This window comes from Ammodytes marinus (genome assembly GCF_949987685.1).
Source record: "Ammodytes marinus genome assembly, chromosome: 16".
NCBI classification, from domain to species: Eukaryota; Metazoa; Chordata; class Actinopteri; order Uranoscopiformes; family Ammodytidae; genus Ammodytes; species Ammodytes marinus.
Genome location: NC_137220.1, coordinates 5,285,527 through 5,304,913, shown reverse-complemented (window position 1 = coordinate 5,304,913; position 19,387 = coordinate 5,285,527). Strand labels below are relative to the sequence as shown.

At 39.7% G+C, this 19,387-nt stretch overlaps 1 protein-coding gene across 1 annotated transcript in view; it reads left to right on the top strand.

Annotated features, from left to right (window-relative positions):
- LOC307262313 (shisa family member 6) overlaps positions 1–19,387 on the top strand; it is a gene marked incomplete at both ends in the record, with an annotated part of 88,923 nt that overhangs the window by 63,478 nt on the left and 6,058 nt on the right. The window contains 3 exons of the mRNA XM_080043148.1: positions 10,973–11,035; positions 12,151–12,171; positions 15,521–15,694. Of these exons, the coding sequence (XP_079899274.1) occupies positions 10,973–11,035; positions 12,151–12,171; positions 15,521–15,694 (258 nt within the window). The remainder of the gene's footprint in view (positions 1–10,972; positions 11,036–12,150; positions 12,172–15,520; positions 15,695–19,387) is intronic.

The following is a 19,387-nucleotide window of genomic DNA, read 5'->3' as shown; positions in this document are numbered from 1 at the left end:
GTTAGTACTCATCCGGGCATTTCTCACATACCCAAACTCGCATATACCTAAACCGTCACATACTCAAATTCACGTCAAAATGAGTATGAGTAGGACGTTATAGGGCTTTACGAACACAGTCGGAGAGCAGCTTGGGGTGAAGGACTGACCCCCTCCCACAAACACACACACACACACACACGGGGGAGAACAGCAGGTGTCTTATGTCCTGATAGAGTTACTATGGAAACAGGGCAGCGTGACACCCAACCCAGATCAGAGCAAAGTGAAGGGAAGGTCGTTCACTTCTTAAAGTGGGTCGGCTGCGGTGAGCTGCTCCTGTTTCACAAAGTTTTAGTCCCAGAAAGAGACATTTAACTTTCTCCCTCAGATGAACTGTTTCAAGACGAGACAGTGCAGGTGATCGGGGTCAAATCTTTTTACGTATAGCCCAGTTCAATACTTAGTTACACAATCATTTGTTATAATACAATGTTCTACGACACATTAAATTAAAAGAAATGCACATTCTCATTTATCTCTAACTCTTGCTGAGGTGATTTTACACAACGGTTTATGTCTTGCACTGAAATGCCAATTGTATTTCCACTGCAGACAATTGTGGGTCAGAACAGCCATAACGCATTCTGGTTTGCACACTGCGAAATGCCGGATGTAGCCGGACATCCGGGCATCATGTATTGGGACATCCTTAATATTTTTTTCTGGCATACTAAACATTTTGAAAGTATGTACAGTATACTGACTGTTACACAATGACATGTGTCCCTTCTTAAAGAGGTCATTTCTGCCTTGCCACTTTAAAACACGTGTCAGTGAATGTTCCCATGAGAATGGTTTATACGGTTTTATTATCAGAGGAAATGTCGGCTCGGTCTGACCTGCGGTGGAAAAGCTTCTTGGGAACACTTTGCACCTGCAGCCCGGGAACCCAGAGGCTGTTTGAGGCCGAGCCAACGTTTTAATAAGTATTCTGACTGTGAACCTGTTGAAGTGTAACCTGACCGCAGGCCCCGTTTGACACAAGATTACACGGGGCGCGCAAATGTTCGTAACACCTTCACCCAGGGGGCTAAAGGCAAGGTGTAAAAATTAAGAGGGAAGAGGGAATAGAAAATGTCATTATATCTTAGATTTGTAAAGAACACGATCGAGAAAATTGTGTCTTGTGTTAAAATGGGTTTTAGTGACATGTATTTAAAGGTGTAGTCAGTGATTCTGGAGAACGCTTTTTGTCAAAATCACTTTTTATCAAAATCAGTGAATATCTCCTCATGATCTGCTACCTGTCCATAATGTGTGTGCGCTGAAAGAAATCTGGTGTTAATACACAACCTAGGCTCTGTAAACTGGTATGTAAACAAAGGAGCGACCATAGCTACTAGCAACAATCCCGTTCACAAAGCCTAGTCTGTGTATCAACACTGGATTTATTTGTCAACACACACACATTACACACACACATTACAGACAGGTAGCAGATCATGAGGAAATATTCACTGATTTTGACACAAAGTGATTTTGACAAAAACACATTCTCCAGAATCGCTAACTGCACCTTTAAAAAGCGCCTCCTGTTTAGAAAACAAATTGGGTTCATCTTGACATTTTCTAAAAACGTCCCAGTGCGCTCTATATCCTAACGAGTGCTGGCATTATCACCGGAGTGCCTCATTTGAGATTCTTATGAGAGGGCGTTCGATATTGTGCATGACAGCACCTAATCAATTAGACCTCAGGCAGTTAGCTGTCAATCAATCTTTGCCACTGAGGAAGAAAAAAAAACACACTCACTGTTGTCTATTTAAGAATTTGTATTAATCATAAGTAGGGTTGCAAAATTCCGGGAATTTTCAAAGTTGGAAACTTTCCAAGGGAATTAACGGGAATTAACGGGAATTTTGGGAATTAATGGGAATTAACGGGAATAAACCAAAAATTTAACAAATTTAAGGTTTGACCTTAACAGTGATTTTAAATATAGTCGGGGGAAATGTATATTTAGCATATTCTTGACTAAATAAACCAGCTTTCATGCTTTCACACTTGAGAATATGTGCTTTTCCTCAATCACATGCACACAGCACACTGCTTACTGCAGGGGTATTGAGGCCACGCCCCCTACATGCACTGTGCATTCCTCCATCACATGCACAGATGATTTCTAGAACCCTGGAGCATTGAGGCTACATTAAGCCCAGAGCACAAGACTTTTGAAGACACACATTTGAACATTTGAACTACATTTAAGTTTGAATATGATAGTCCATTAAATTTCCCTCAATTTCAAGTCAATTCCCAAAAATCGAATATTCCCAAAATTCCTGAGCGAAAGTTCCCATGGAAAGTTTCCGGAAAGTTTCCGGTAATTTACCGGAAACTTTCCACCCCTTTGCAACCCTAATCATAAGTCGCATAAACACCATTAGAGGAAAACAATGGCGTATCTCAGTGTGTGTCTTTGCGGTTCACACAAACACACACACACATACACACACACACACACACACACACACACACACACACACACACACACACACACACACACACACACAAGCATGCATACACACACATACACACACACACACACACAAACACACACACACACTTCTCCAAAAGGAACATTGTTCAACCATCGTTAATTAGCGTCATAAGGCCCTTGATTATTTACTCGTCGCAAAATGATAATTTAATTAAAGTAACGTCAAGATGGCGGATCCTAATGTTATGAATAGATCATATCAATATGAGTGGCTTAAGAAGAAGAAGAAGAAGAAGCTTAACACTGTAGGACTGTATTGTTATGCAAATACATGCAATTATCTCTTTGTAATCATCACACATCACTCATATGAGGAGGGCGCTTGTTGCTTTAATAATTGTGCGAAAGTGGCAGAAGTGTGAAGGAGACGAAGCCTTTTCAAAGACATACCAGAGTGTGTGTGTGTGTGTGTGTGTGTGTGTGTGTGTGTGTGTGTGTGTGTGTGTGTGTGTGTGTGTGTGTGTGTGTGTGTGTGTGTGTGTACAATAACACCCACAACCTCAAAAGAATCCTGGTAAAAAAGATAATTTTAGTGGTTCACTGAAGATCCCAGACAATGATGCTATTTTCTGTTTTTCTCCAGGACTTCCAAGGTTACGTTTGCCTTATATTTTCAAAAGAAAGCTTCTTGTATTGTGTAAGCTCACAATTATTTAAAGGTACAGTGTGAAGGATATATTGCCGTTTTTTTAGAACAGACTTGGTTGAAATGGAATATAACATCTACAATCTCACTAGTTTTTAAAATACTTCGGATAAAACAAATTAAAAGGTTCTCACTTCTCACCCACCAATGTCACCAGTCTACATGAAAATAATCTAATTAAAGGTGCAGTGTGTAATATGACATCATCAAGAAAGTTCTAGAATGCAACACTCCCTGGGTAACCCCAACCCTTTCGAATAATAACAGAAGCTACAGTGGCCTTCAAGGACAAGAACAATTCTACATTTTAAACAATGCACCTGATGACATTCCAACTATGACACTTTCAAGATGGCGGCACTAGGCCTTGGTCCAAAATATGCAGAAATATGGACATATATGAGACCCTTTCTAAGGGGAAAAAAAATAATAAAAAAAAAATGTTCAGCTATTATGCATTTAATTAAATGTACTTATGGATATTATAATTACTTTCTACAAAATCTGCTAGGAATAAAACCCAAAATTCTACACACTGCAGGTTTAAGTGATTTCTGTTTTGGGTTTTATGCTATTTAAAGGTGTGGTCAGCTATTCTGGAAAATGCTTGATGTCAAATTGTCAAAATCAGTGATTATCTCCTCACAATACGCTACCTGTCTATACTGTGTGTGTGTGTGTGTGTGTGTGTGTGTGTGTGTGTGTGTGTGTGTGTGTGTGTGTGTGCGCTGAATGAAAATCCAGTGTTACTGTAATAGGCAAGGCAAGGCAAGTGTATTTCTATAGCACACTTCAGACACACGGCCATTCAAAGTGCTTTACAGGGGCAAGATTAAAACATACAATACACTACAGCCTAGGCTACAAATATTATTCCTTGTTGGTCGTGCACTCTCATTTACCGACACTGCTTTGGCCCTGTGGAGTTCTTAAGAGAATTCATCTGAAAGAATGTTGTATTTTCTCTTGAGAATTCACAAGGTCAAAGCCTGGGGAAAAAAACAACCATTCCGTGCCTTCTGTTGACTGGAAAAAGCATGTCGGTCGGTTTGGTGGGGCGGCCATTACGTGCCTGGGAGCCAAGACACACGATCCCGAATCGATAAAGAAGCAACAAAGATCCCCAGCCCTTGGGGGGGGGGGGGAGGGCTCTGTGGGAAGTCATCATGTGTAATGTTAAGCCAGTCGCCTCAGTGCTATTGTGTGTGTGTGTGTGTGTGTGTGTGTGTGTGTGTGTGTGTGTGTGTGTGTGAGTGAGTGTGTTTGTGTGTGTGTGTGTTTGTGTGTGTCTGTCTTTGTCTGAACCACAAAGACACACACACTCAAACACTCATCTGTCAGAATTATAGATGAACTGGACTGAAAAGAACAGAACACACACACACACACACACACACACACACACACACACACACACAAATAGCAGCAACTGAGATGGAAACAACCTTGTGTGTGTGTGTGTGTGTGTGTGTGTGTGTGTGTGTGTGTGTGTGTGTGTGTGTGTGTGTGTGTGTGTGTGCCTGTGTGTGCGATGGAAACAACCTTCTACTGTCCTCAATTCTTAAGGTGTTCAAGTTTACACAGAAAAGTTCAAATCATTGTGTCAATATTCAATATGCTCTGGGTGTATCTTCTACTTCATATACATTTTAAATGATCCAAATTGAGCAATCTGGTCTCATCAAAAGCATGAACTTTCCTGAACTCAAATTACCCCACCATGTCTCAACTAGAAACAACTTTTCCCTCTGCAATGTAATTAAAAGATGTAGACATTCACACTTGGCATTCAGAGCACTCGTATGTTAAAATGCCAACGGATCTTAATTTGAAAAGTCATTAAAAAAAGACCTCAGTTTTTGCAATGTTCCAGTTTCCTGCTTCTTGCCCTATGTTAAATCATCCCATCACTTAAAAGTAGCTTTTTTTTGCCTAACATTTAACGTAATTACTTGAAAATATGCTTTAATTATAGAAAATAACTGACCGGATAATTCATTTCTGGAACACACTGCTGGCTTTTTCCTTGACAACAAACATGTTAAGACAGTCGTAAAAATGCTTGGTGTATCTTCAACTTAATTACTTCTTCAATATACCGTCTTGTGCTTTGACATATTAGTCTTATTAAATTGTACTTTTTCGTTTTTGAACCTTCAAAGTGTCATCATTAAATTATTTCCAACCAGAGCTCCATACTGTAGAAGTTCTCTAAGTGCTTTAAACCTGCAGTGTGTAGAATTTTGTGTTTTATTTCCTAGCAGATTTTGTAGAAAGTAATTATAATATCCATAAGTACATTTAATTTAGTGCATAATAGCTGAAAAAATTGTTTTGAATTATTTATTTTTCCCTTAGAAAGGGTCTCATATATGTCCATATTTCTGCATATCTTGGACCAAGGCCTAGTGCCACCATCTTGAAAGTGTCATAGTTGGAATGTCATCAGGTGCATTGTTTAAAATTTAGAATTGTTCTTGTCCTTGAAGGCCACTGTAGCTTCTGTTATTATTCTAAAGGGTTGGGGTTACCCAGGGAGCGTTGCATTCTAGAACTTTCTAGAACTTTCTTTATGATGTCATATTACACACTGCACCTTTTAAGAACAGATGCAAGCTGTAAAAACTAATTTAATTACAGTATGTGCCATGAATTCAACAAAAGAAATATCGAGCTAGAAGTTTTCCATGTGACTATTTTCTGTTGTGACTAAGCTGTATATAGTCTTAAACTGATTACAATGGATTTTGTTGAGGTACTTTTAAGTGAAATCTGAAAATTCCAATGCGGACATTAAAGGTGCACTATGCAGTTTCAGAGGAGGGGGATTTGTTTTACATTTGCAGAGCCTGCAGTTAGTTTACAAAACATATTTTCTCTACATGCAATTCCTAGCATTGAATAATTATATCATCATAAATCAAGATTTAATTATTTTGAGGAACCTGGAAACAAAAACTAGAATATGTTTGTAAACCAAACTGTGGGCCCTGCTGCTGTAAACAACAACAGTGAAACAGTGACTTTTCAGGAAGCTTTCTAACTTCAAACAGTATTCCCGGGATCACATTTTCCTGTGAGTAAAGTTTGTTTATTCATTGATAGGAAAATACCATAGAAGGTGTTCACTTCTCTGACACACCCAAAGTTACATAGTGCACCTTTAATGGGTTAAGATCTCCTTAATTGCGATATTCCTATACTTTCAACCATACAGTCAAAGCATGAGAAATACACAGCACAGCTAGTATGTGTAACGTTTTAGAATATACTTTGTTCTTAGCACATTTTTGTCCATCCAGGCTTTTCCCTGGAGTCTTCCCTGCGTCCCCCTGTTCCTTGGCCTGGATAACGGCAGCTTTGTGTGATGTTACTTCTGACATATCTGTGAAGACATCAGATAAATCTGTGCTTATCCTTGTCAGTCATACACAGACTCCACAAGATCAAGAAGGCAATTCACCTCCGAAGACACACTGTCGATTTGTCTGTACCAACTGTTTTCTGCTGTATGTACATATCTGAAAGTGTGTGCTGTGCATAAGTGTAATTTATGCTTGGGACACTTGTGACATCCCCATATTTTAAAGGTATAATTTGTTTTCAGTTTTTACAAAATGGAATGGTTTCAGGAAGGCAGGGTTCAGTTCATTTGTTCATGTGTTGAGATAAATACTATATTTGAGTTGAGTGCACTGAATGGAAATGGCTACAGCAAAGGTTTACATTGTATATACAGTATAACCGGTGTATTCCAATGTCTTATTTATCAAGAGGCACTGGAGTGTTTAATGGAAGAAAAAATGACAGCTGTCGTATTAACAAGATGCCATCAACAATGAATAAACGCTAATGCATTAAAACGCTCATGCATTTAAACAGAATCATATGCATACAAAATAAAAATCTTAAATATGCACAAGGGCAAAACGAGGTGATGTTTCCTACCAGGTCCATATGGTCTATATTATAATGACATGGCATAGTTCCTTCTCTCTCCCTCCCTCCCTCTCTCCCCCTCTCTCTCTCCTTTCTCTCTCTCTCTCTCTCTCTCCCCTCTCTCTCTCCCTCCCTCTCACTCCCTCTCCCCTCTCTCTCTCCGTCTCTCTGTCTCTCCCTCTCTCTCTCTCTCCCTAACTCTCCCTCTCACTGCCCCCCTTCTCTCTCTATCTCTCTCTCTTTCTACCCCCTCTCTCTCTCTCTCCCTCCCTCCCTCTCTCCCTCCCTCCCTTCCTCCCTCTCTCTCTCCCTCCCCATCTCCATCCATCAGTTTTCTTCCCCAGAGTGAAGCGTTTAAAATGGATCTGGGTCACAGTGGGATCGCCTCTGTCCACCCCGCTGAAAAACTGGAAGCTTTCCATTAATTTAATACACTGACAGCCAATACACGTGACACACTCATACACTGTCACTGAGAGCTGACACATTATGTATTAACACTTAGAAATGGGATTTGTATGTGTTGTGTTGTGTGATTACGTATGATGGCTGCTGGAACACCTACATGTCATTGCTGGGATGAATAAAGTACATCTTATCTTATCTTATCTTAAAATGTTCACTTTTCTAGCACATAAAGTTACACAATGCACCTTTAACACTAAGGGGGGTATACCCATAGACTTCAGGTAATGGTGAGATATGCCAGGTCGATTTGGGATGTCAAAACCTCAGTGTGAATGGGCAAAATGGACATTTAAGCAAGAATAAATCCCACTTTTTCCACTTGTCACTTGTCAGCAACAGTTTAAAAATGTATCTCTAGATTTGTCTACGAATACATACTCTGACATTTGCTGCACTTTTCATAGTGAGCAACAGTTTTTAAAAACTCACTCTTTTTTAATTTTTTAAAATCTCACTTATGTATTTTTTTCAGGTTAAATGTGCTACTAGTAACTTTTAAATATGTCTGAACAAGTCTTAATTGTTCCTCTGATGATCACAACTGACATGTATTAGTGAGACCATCAATGCAAATAATGCAATTTTTATATAGTTTTTCTAAATGCCTTTGGCATGGGTACACTCAACCAGGAACTACAGCTGGCGTGGTAAAAACACTTTTGTCCAAAGGGGGCGCAAGAATGAACAAATACTGAAAGTTCCTTGGAGCACCTGTAATAAAAGGTTACATAAATAAATAACATAAATATTTAGCTTCAAATGTGTCTTATGTAGGGCACTCTATTAGTGGTATTCTTTGTACAGGTATTTAGATCAGTGTTTCCCCTCCAAAAAATGCTGGAGACCTAATTTCTTCTAAATGACCCAATTCCCTCTTACGTATTTAGCTATATTCATGAGAGAGAGAATCCGTGCATTAATCAACGCTATTTCCATTTTTTTACTGCCATTTTTTAGCATGGCATTATAATGACATAGGCAGATACATCAACCATTTTGAACAGATATAGTTATAGTAGATTTGTAAACTCTGCCATACTGAGAAATACAGAGAGAGTTTTGTGGAGCTGATAATAGGCTTAATCAAGTTTGTGTCAACTCGTTTGGTGATGGCTTGAATGCAACCGACATTCATTTATATGAAAAAAGTTCCACACTATAGCTTTATTTATATATTTTCTTAGAACATATGCTTATTTCAGTGCCAGTGTTGCTGCATAACACTATCAATGCCATTCATAATATTACACATGAGGCGATCATTGTATCACACAAATGTAAACCCCTAAACCTGAATATATATAACCTCCAAGCAAACCCTATATATCCTCCTATGGGGTGATACACTTTTTTAAACCTTGGTTAAACACTCACTGTGGAGAAGGCCAAAAAAAAATAAAAAATGTTTCTGCAATTGCACAGATAGTAAAGGCTTGTTATTTATTCGGAGCACAAACCGCTTTCATTTTCAAGTTCACGGACGGCAGGGTAATTTAGCTGAGCTTTTTGGTTTGCTGGTATAATTGGTCCCTTGATCACAAACCTGTTATGTGTGTGATTGGGGGAGCAGAGTACAGCTGCAAGGGAAGAGAACGCACCAAAAAAAGACTTGAGGTTTTTGTTTCTTAATTATGGTACAAGGCTACTTAGAACCATTTAACCAGGCAGTCTTTATATTCCTGATTTTTGTGAGTTGAATATCAGTTACTGTTGAGATTAAGAAAACGGTCTAATAGCACGTTTAAGAGACACTGCTAGCACAATTTATTTTTTATTTTTATTTTTTTTTACAACTGGTCAGTTTTGAGGTTTGGGGATATTTATCTTCCATAACATGTCTTCTTTCATACTAGTATAAATCAAAAGGTCCAAAATGTACATTGAGGTGTTTCTTTGACTAAACCTTGTCTGTTTGCGTCTGTATATTTCTCCTATACAACCATCTTTAACATGGAGCCATTGTCTCAACATTAGTTTTTATTCAATACTCTGAATCAAAAATCTCAACTTCTAAAGCACCAATATCAGTAACACTGTCCATACTTATTCTTAGCACTATTCTGACGGTCATTACAGAAGGATTTGTTCATATGTTGTTAATTGTCTGATTTATGACACATTTGATTCTTAAAAACATGCCATACATGCATTTTTAAGACCTGTATCTGGCCATGCTGGTGAGTTTTGGTTTTGCCCCCACCCCACCAACGAGTACAGCTTTGACCATACGAAATGTTTTCAATCTCGTCAAAGTGTCACCATATCCCCACATACAAAAGCTTTTGATTTGTTCAGTGTGTCCCAAGTGAGCTGTAAACTGTCACGGTTCGGTTATGGGACTGTTGAGTCTTGGTTCCATGTGACAGATTGATTGATTAAACCTCTTTCATATTGGAAGGGGGGGGAACAAACATGTCTATCCCCACACGGTCATCCATCTTTGTTGTAAGTGGATCTTTGATGTCCCTTTAATATCGTTATGTTGTTGTTCGAGTAGTTAAAGGACGTAGGAAAAATCATCCGAGACCACCATCACTAGAGCGGTGAAAATTGGACTTTAAGTAATCTCGAGGAGAGAGGGGGAAATATTGCTTTTATTCAATTACGAGCCGGTGTGTTTTTTTTCCGAACGGCGGTGCACACAAACATGGCAACGCGATAGTTGTTGTACCTTATTTGCATATAAATGTTTTCATCTATCATCCTATAAGGAGCGCTAAGGACAATACAGAAAACCACACACCCACACACACACACACACACACACACACACACATACACACGCTAAGGACAATACAGAAAAAATTGCACTGATAGCTTGGAACTACATCGCTTTGAACTGACGGTAGTGTAGTGGTGTTGTGCTTTTGTTAAAGATGAATGTCTGTACTATGGAATTTGACATTTCTGACTAATGTTTGTTGATGTTTGATATATTCCAAGCCAGGGAAGAGACACCACAGGTTTAAAGGGTAGCATTTTCAACTAATAGATATCACCACAAAACGTTGCCAGTTGATTACATACATTAAAGCAATATTTTTTTGTAGTTTTTGAACACATGTATTCAGAAAACTGGAGGAGAAGAGAGAGGGTTGTCTTTTCTTATAGTTTTGGAGTCTCTAGACACACTAAGGACCAATATTAATATTGAAAAACCATGAAAAAGATCATTTTGAACAAAACGTGACCATTAAAAATCACATATCATTTTATATGTGTCTGTCAGAATAAACAGAGTTCCATACAAAGATCTCGTGTTACACACATTGCAGAAGTCCACTGGTTACATCATGAAAAATCTGATTTTATTATTGTCACTTGAACCTCTCACAATGAAAATGTTAACAATGTTTTTCGTATTGCTTTTTCAATAGGAAATCACCACCATGAGTACCAGCACAGCCACCTGGACCTGACCGCGCTCACACCTAAACTGGGTAAGAAAACACAGTAACATATAAACGCATAGCATAGCATAGACATAGCCATTGCATGTAAAACCTATAATGACAATGTACAATGTGAATGCATGCATGAAAAATAACTAACTATATCTCACCATTCTGTATCTTCTAAATGCTCAAATAAAGTTTTGCACAAAAAATATTGACCTGACTTGACTTTCCAAAAATTATCTTCTTTGTTATCTGTGTCTGAATAATAAAGCTATTCTTGTGATTATACTTACATACTTGAAATTGGAAACAGTCTGTCTTGAATAGGGAAATTAAAATCGAAAGGAACTTGATAAAAAAAAGTCTTCGGAGAATTTTGAAAAAGGCAAAGAAAGAAAGTGTATAATAATCAAAGGATCAAATGAGCAGTTTACCGAAGTTATCGAAAAGCCCAATTGATGCTATTATTGCGTTTCCATCTATTCAAATCACTCCAAATGTGATTTTCTGTGAAAGTGGGAGCAGCTTTTTAAGTGTGGCATTACTGGATCACCCCGTATCTGAAATGCAATAAAATGAAAGACCCGTGTAATCAAAGACAGAATCTGGCCTCACTTGTTAGAAAAAATTGCCCTCTGAGATATATAAAAAGAAAAATGCAGAGGCAGACTATTTTCATCAGTATGTTAAGGGTGATGTAAGGGACTGTGATTGAGTCATTATAAGGACTTCTTACACTCTTAACGGAGCGCTTCGGACCACTTTGTAGCCCCTCTTAAACGGGATAGGCCCTTTTCAAATGGAAAATGGGTTTCAAAAAGTACTCTCAGCACCAAATACGCTGCTTTTGAAGTTCTATTTAGCATCCGATGAAGAATCGAGGATCTTAGCCGTTTATGCATAATTCAAGAGTCGCTGGTTTGGACAGATTTGAACTGGGAAACATTCTTGCAATATTCTATGTTTTAAAGGGTATATGGAAGACTGTTTTTGGTCAGTAAAAGAAAAAAATTAGATGACAATGTTGCTTTGATAGTAACAATATCCCCATGGTAAGCAGGGCACCCTCTTAATTGAGAGGTATTGGTTGAAACAATACATATTGTGCACACTTGATTGTCATTGATCCTTTCTTTCTCACTTGGACTCGTTATTAGCCCACAGACAAATGAGATACGGTAAGTGATACACATACACGTGGTGTTTATGTGTATTGTTTGTGTCACCTTTTATAGCCTGGCGGAACCAGCCTGATCTTGCACTAGCTTTACATTCATTTCACTTTTTCCAATCTCTCTGGGGCCTCATCCGTTAGTGGAAGGCAGCCCCTGATTGGTTCATATACTTGTCAATCTAGCCTCCAGTCAGACCGGGGCCCCTCCCCTTTTTCTGTCTGTTAGTGGAAGGCAGCCCCTGATTGGTTCATGTAGCCATCAATCTAGCCTCCAGTCAGACCGGGGCCCCTCCCCTTTTTCTGTCTGTTAGTGGAAGGCAGCCCCTGATTGGTTCATGTAGTCGTCAATCCAGTCTCCAGTCAAACCGGACCCTCCCCACTTTCCGTCCATTACTGGAAGGCAGCCCCTGATTGGTTCTTGTAGTGGTTGACGTCAACATGGATAGAGGAATAAGCTTGAGCGATATGGCTGGTGTCACAAGGCTTGATTGACGACTACATGAACCAATCAGAAGCTGCCTTTCACTATAAGCAACAAACGTTAGGTCAGAACTCAAGCCCTGATTGGACCGGGCATTTTTGCGTAAGATCGGGCTGGTCTCAACAGGCTTAGTTTTATTCAACGTTTATCATGTAGAAGTCAACATTCTTTACCTGCACACTGGGAGTCACTTTCAAATTGTCTTTTTTCAAGTGTTTGTGCATTTTGTATTATATATTTTTCAGTCCAAACCTTCACACTGTCTGCATTACAATCCATGACCTTTCTCAAAATCTCTTCTGGACACTGTTGTTTAACCTATTTTTCACTGCACCTATGCGGCTCTCTCTTGCCTACACACACACACACACACACACACACACACACACACACACACACACACACACTCTCTCCAACTCAGTGAATTCCTCCCTTCTATACGCCATATGCTCCTTAGCCGTTGTGTGTCCCTCTTTGGTGCAGTGGACGCCCACACCTATTTTTAAATGCAGTGTCCCCTTTGCGCATCACACACACACACACACACACACACACACACACACACACACACACACACACACACACACACACACACACACACACACACACACACACGCGCACAGCTGACCTATGACTGGGCGTCCCAAATACTGAAACCACATGAGAACAGCGCAGTGCAGGGAACCTTAATTGTGCCACACGTATCACCGATAGCAAGAGACAGAATGGTTTATAAATGAGTTTTTACAAGTGTCACTTGAACTGATTAGATGCAGGTAACAAATGCATTTTACGGATAGCCTAGAATGTGTGACGGCAAAGAAGGACGCACGGATGAGTACGTGTAATTGGCTTGTGAATTTTCAGTGAATTAATAACCTTGAGAAAAAGTCACCAGCGTCCTTTCAAAAGTTTAGCATGGTTTACAAGGAGAAGCACTGTATACTGTAGTTTATCAAATGCAGTTAATTACCAGACAGTGCAGGTTGAATAGGGTAACATTTTTTACATATAGATTAGAACTTTGCCACTTGATTACTTGTTGGATGAAATATGTATTAACATTTTTACAACATTTTAGTGCCTAAAGGTTTTTACAGAACAAATTTTGGATACAGTCTTATTTGTTAAATTAAAAATTAAAAAAATACTACAGGTCTTAAAAATGCATTTTCTACATGTTTTTAAAAACCAAATGTATCATAAATCAGACAATTAACAACATATGAACAAATCCTTCTGTAATAACCTGCAGAATAGTGCTGAGAATGATTATGGAAAGCAACTGCAACTGAAGCGTGTGTAGACTGACGGCAAATTTTACTTCGAACACACACACACACACACACACACACACACACACACACACACACACACACACACACACGTACACGTAAATTTTTCTGCAGAGTTGAAGGTTGCAGGTTGCAGAACTTAACTGGACAAGGATGTAACCACAAGTGGGGAGACTGTGGCTCAGTTGGTAGAGCGGGTCGGCTGATGATCAAAGGGTTGGAGGTTCGATCCCTGCCCTGCCACCTGTGTCATAGTTGTTGTGTCCTTGGGCAAGACACTTCACCCACCTTGCCTCGTGTGAATGTCGATAGTTAGCCTGCTATCGGTGTATGCATGTGTGTGTGAATGGTAACGTGTAAATGGGAACAGGTCTCCCTTGCAAAAGAGTCTTTGGTCTCAATGGGATTTACCTGTAGAAATAAAGGTTAAAAAAAAAAAGTTGTACAAGTTGGTTATCAAAGGAAATCGCTATATGAACACAAGGGCACATTTCCTTACGTCAAAAAAGCATTAAAAAAAACAAGTTCAAGTTTTGAGTGTGAACTTTTGGAGGCAGTACAGCTGCTGGGAAAGTCAGCCGAAGGACACAGCAGACTGGAGCAGATGGGGGTGTGAGCTTTAATTGGTGCAAAATAAAGGTGAAGACATTCTCATGCTAAGATGTCCTTTTCAACTATACCGCAGGAAATATGTGCTGATCAGAAAGTTTTAGTCCATATCAGACATAATGCATACAAAGGAGGAGACAGGGAGGGTGTCTTTGAGTATGATAACCCCGAAAAAGTACACATATTTTACCAGCTAAGTAGCTACAGAGACAGCTACAGATGGTGTCTGTGTTTATTTGGAACTGACAGCCAACGCACTGACAAGCATATGTTTATACGACCTAAATATGTCGTTAATTGCCTGACTTTTAAGTTTTTTTTTTCATAAAAATAATATATATGTATATCCAAAATCAGTTCTGTAAAAACTACAATAGATGGAAAGTTGTTTTAATGTCAGTAATCAAATGGTAAAGTTCCATGATGATATCTTCTATCATTTAGAATGTTTGACCCCATTCATCTGCAGTGACTCGCCTTAATTGTCTCCCAAGAAGCTACAAAACCTCCTCAGAAAAGTGTCAAAGGGTCACCTAACGTCCTAACTCCACACGTTTCACTTTCACATCACACTTTGCCCTCTCTCTCTCTCTCTCTCTCTCTCTCTCTCTCTCTCTCTCTCTGTCTCTCTCTCTCTCTCTCTCCTTTCACTAATGACTCCCAGTGTATAGTTGTATAAGTGTGTCTGCTCTAACCCATCTGTTTGACTGACTTCCACCCCTTACTCTACTCTCCCTCTCCCCTCTCTCTATCCCTCTCTCCCCCCACCCCCCTCTCCCTCTCTCTCTCCCCCTTCCCTCCCTCTCCCTCCCCCCTCTCTCTCTCCCTCCCCCCTCTCTCTCCCACCCCCCTTACCCCCCTTCTCTCTGTCCCCCTCTCTCCACCCCCCTTCCCTCTCTCTCTCCCTCTCCCCCTCTCTCTCCCACCCTCCCTTACCCACCCTTCCCTCTCTCTGTCCCCCCCTGTAGAGAGACCACCTCCCCAGCAGCAGCAGCAGCAGCAGCAGCAGCAGCAGCGTATGAACAACATCTTGACGGCGGCCACGGAGCCTTACGAACCCTACGACTTGTCCCTGTCACGGTCCTTCCAGAACCTCAGCCATCTGCCGCCCTCCTACGAGCTCAACCTCAAACCTGACTTAAGTAATAAATACTCCTCCTCCCTCCACAGATTAAGTAGGTGGTCCTTCATTCGTCCTCCATCAAATCGCCGCCGACTTTTTCTTCTTCGTCTTGCCCTCGAATTTGCACTTGAAAAAAAAAAAAGACAAAAGAGAATGACGTTTCACCCTCGTTGCCCTGTATGAATTAAAGGGAGGGTGCAGTGATTTTTTGAAGTGGGGTTATGTGTGTGAAATGAGGCACTTATCCATTAGTCAGTGTGTTGCGTTATGGAGATGGTGATCACCGCAGTCATTTTAAAGCCCCCTGTAAACTCAACATCCACAAAAATCCTTCTAACTATGTAATTTGGGTCGAGTTAGTTGCATGATAGTAAAGCATCTGAAAAGAGTTAAAGGCGTATTTATCAATCCAAATTAAAGATATTGTCATTTAAGTTCGATAAACTTTACAGAAATAAAAACAATGACTGTTTCCATGGAGACTGTTTGATATAGACACACGCACACACACAGTCATGTCATTCGGTCTGGACAGTAAAAGCTGCTGGCCCCCTCTGCAACAGTAAAAGGTTGACTTCTGCTAGAGCGATGTCTAACAAAACTAACTGATCGCCATCTCCATAAGGTAACAGACTAACTATGCACAAGGACTGTGTGTGTGTGTGTGTGTGTGTGTGTGTGTGTGGGTCTGTGTCTGTCTGTCTGTCTGTCTGTCTGTCTGTCTGTCTGTGTTTGTGTGACTGATCCCCATCTCCATAAGGTAACACACTAACTATACATAAGTACCGCATTCAACCCCACTTCAAAAAACACTGCACTATCCCTTTAAAGGGGTCGCCACATTCACCACGTCTGGTCTAAAACGTCCAAATGTCCATCACAGAGACAATGCATCATGATAAGTTCCACCAGATGTCCGCTGCCTCTATTTCACCTTTTGAGGGGGAATAAACTCAAAAAAACTTCAAATGCACGCTACTAGTACCGCCTCTGCACCCATTCCCCCATCCACTCATCCATCGGCCCATCGACTAACAACTAATTGGCGTGTAATTTGGCTCCATCTGCAGACCATGTCATGTTGCAAATGTCTCTTAATGACATATTAAGGGACGATTTTTTTTTGAATGGCTTCCTCTATCTACAGTTCATGATCTCTCCGCTGTGACATTTACACGATGATGACGTGCATGGCGCCGTTTCCACCTCATTACCATGAAGTGCATGTCCAGTGTCCTTCACATTGAATGCATGTTGTCCTGTGTTTAGCTATAGATTGTTCTTCTATTTATTTAAACGGTTTATAAAATTAAGAAGAAAGAAATTACTTCAATCTAGATTTTCTTGTTTTTATTTGAAAGAAAATTTAACCGGGGGGCCTCTTGAGATCACTTATAATACATAGCTATGACATAACGCACCATTAGACTAAGATATAAGAGGCATGTAAGATTGCTGAACTATTTAAAGGTCACCTATTGTGCAAAATTTACTTTTTCATGTTTTTTCAATATTAATAAGGGTCCCTAGTGTGCCTAAAGTCTCCCAAAGTATGAAGAAAAACAACCATATCTCTTTTTCTCCACCTCCATCTTTTCTGAAAAACCTGTGTTCAAAAAACCCCAGTCAGAATTATTTCCCCTTATGACATCATAATGCCACACACCCCCTCCATTACCAACCTAACTTAGATGCAGTGTTTCAGACAGAGGCTGAAAAGAACAGATGCAGCAATGGCACTGTGACAAATAAAAATGTTTTGTTTGGACTCTACACCATGAAAACAGTTTCTGGTAGAAAACCCAGATTACAATTTTGAACCTGAAAAAGAGCAGAATATGTGACCTTTAAAACAGGTGCATTCATACTAATAAGAATTTCATACTGAAGTGTATCTTGTTTATTCCAAACCCAGGGTGCTCATGATTAAAAATGTAATACTGCCAACATCACAACATCTTTCAGGGACGCAGTATTTGGTTTTGAAACAGGAGCTTTTATGAAGGTAGATAGGATGTTTTTTTTTTTACCAAGAATGGCCTTGAAAAGAAAGAGACGCAGATGAATCTACCCATCTAGGTCCTACTACTTTAAAGGAGTTTTTTCGACCCTGCTTTCAATACAGCTATTAACAATGCTTGGGTTCATACACAACCCAAGGTGTATACAAAGCAACATTCTGGGTTCACTTATACCGTGCCTATGTAAAGTATTCACTACGCTTCACTTTTTCCACTTTTTTTTATGATGCAGCCAGGAATAACGCTGGATTAAATTAATAAGAATTCCTCAAAATTCTACACATAATACCCCATAATGACACATTAAAACATTTATTAAAAATAAAGAAGGAAGAAAATACTTTACGTATGCACTGTATCTCCTCTTTTCAAAACTAATGTAGCGCTCTAGATGATTTCAAACATCGTTCAAACCTCAACCTTTGAAGGCCTATACTTCACCGGTTGGAATATGAAGGTGTATTGAATTCTGAGATCCTATGTAGTATAAATGTGCGAAAAAAATTGAAATCGGCTCATCCTAGCCTGAGAAAAGGCAGAAAGGGTGTTTTTTTTAACCCTATATTTCTCTTTCTCGTGACATCACAGAAAGAGAAATATAGGGTTAAAAAAAAAATTACTTTGTAAATATTACTGTGATGTCTTTTACTGTGACATCACAGTAATATTTACAAAGTACGTTTTTTTTTAACCATATATTTCTCTTTCTGTGATGTCACGAGAAAGAGAAATATAGGGTTAAAAAAAACACTCTTTCTGCCTTTTCTCAGGCTAGGATGAACCGATTTAAAAAAAATTTGCACATTTATACTACATAGGATCTCAGAATTCAATACACCTTCATATTCAAACCGGTGAAGTAGGCCTTTAAGCTAGCGGGGGGGGGGGGGGGGGATCATTAAATCAACCAGTTTTAAAACGGACTACTTCCACCTTGGATCCTCCACTCGAGACCATCCATTTTTCAAGCATCAGTTACAGAGATGAACGATTTTTTCAGATGAGCTTAAAATTTAAAGCCAGATCAATGAGATCCTTGCACACGGATTTGTCTCGACTTAGTTTGAAAATTCCTGTGAAATCCCTGAGCAAATACCTTCAAGATATCGTTTAATCCCCTCAAATACACACAGACATTAAATATCCTCAGAAACACAGACACAGACACAGACACACACACACACACACACACACACACACACACACACACACACACACACACAAACACATGCCCCTAATGGTAAATTTGAGTGATTGATACAAGACAGCAGTTACACACTGTACGCTTGCTAGGGTATTATGTTGCGAGTTATCACATTTAAAACGATTTGTCGACAGTAAATCTTTTCAACAATAGTATTTGCGCCGTACTCTCTTTGTAGTTATACCGAGCTTACCTGAATGCACCATCCACTGCCCTTGACTCTTAAGAGAATGTATACACACACTGGATGAAAAAAGCCATTTAAATGTGTCATTGGACCCTTCCTTTATAGTACGTTTGTATGCTGGAAAAACATGCATCGGTGGCGGTGCAATCTCCCTTTCAGCGTGTTCGACATTATTCTTTTATACGTGTTGCCTTTTTTCTCTCCCTTATCAACTCAGGGCTTTTGCTTCTTATCTTGCTGGAGCCTTGTACACACACAGAGAAAATCACAGAGATGAATCGAACCGAACTACAAAGAGGC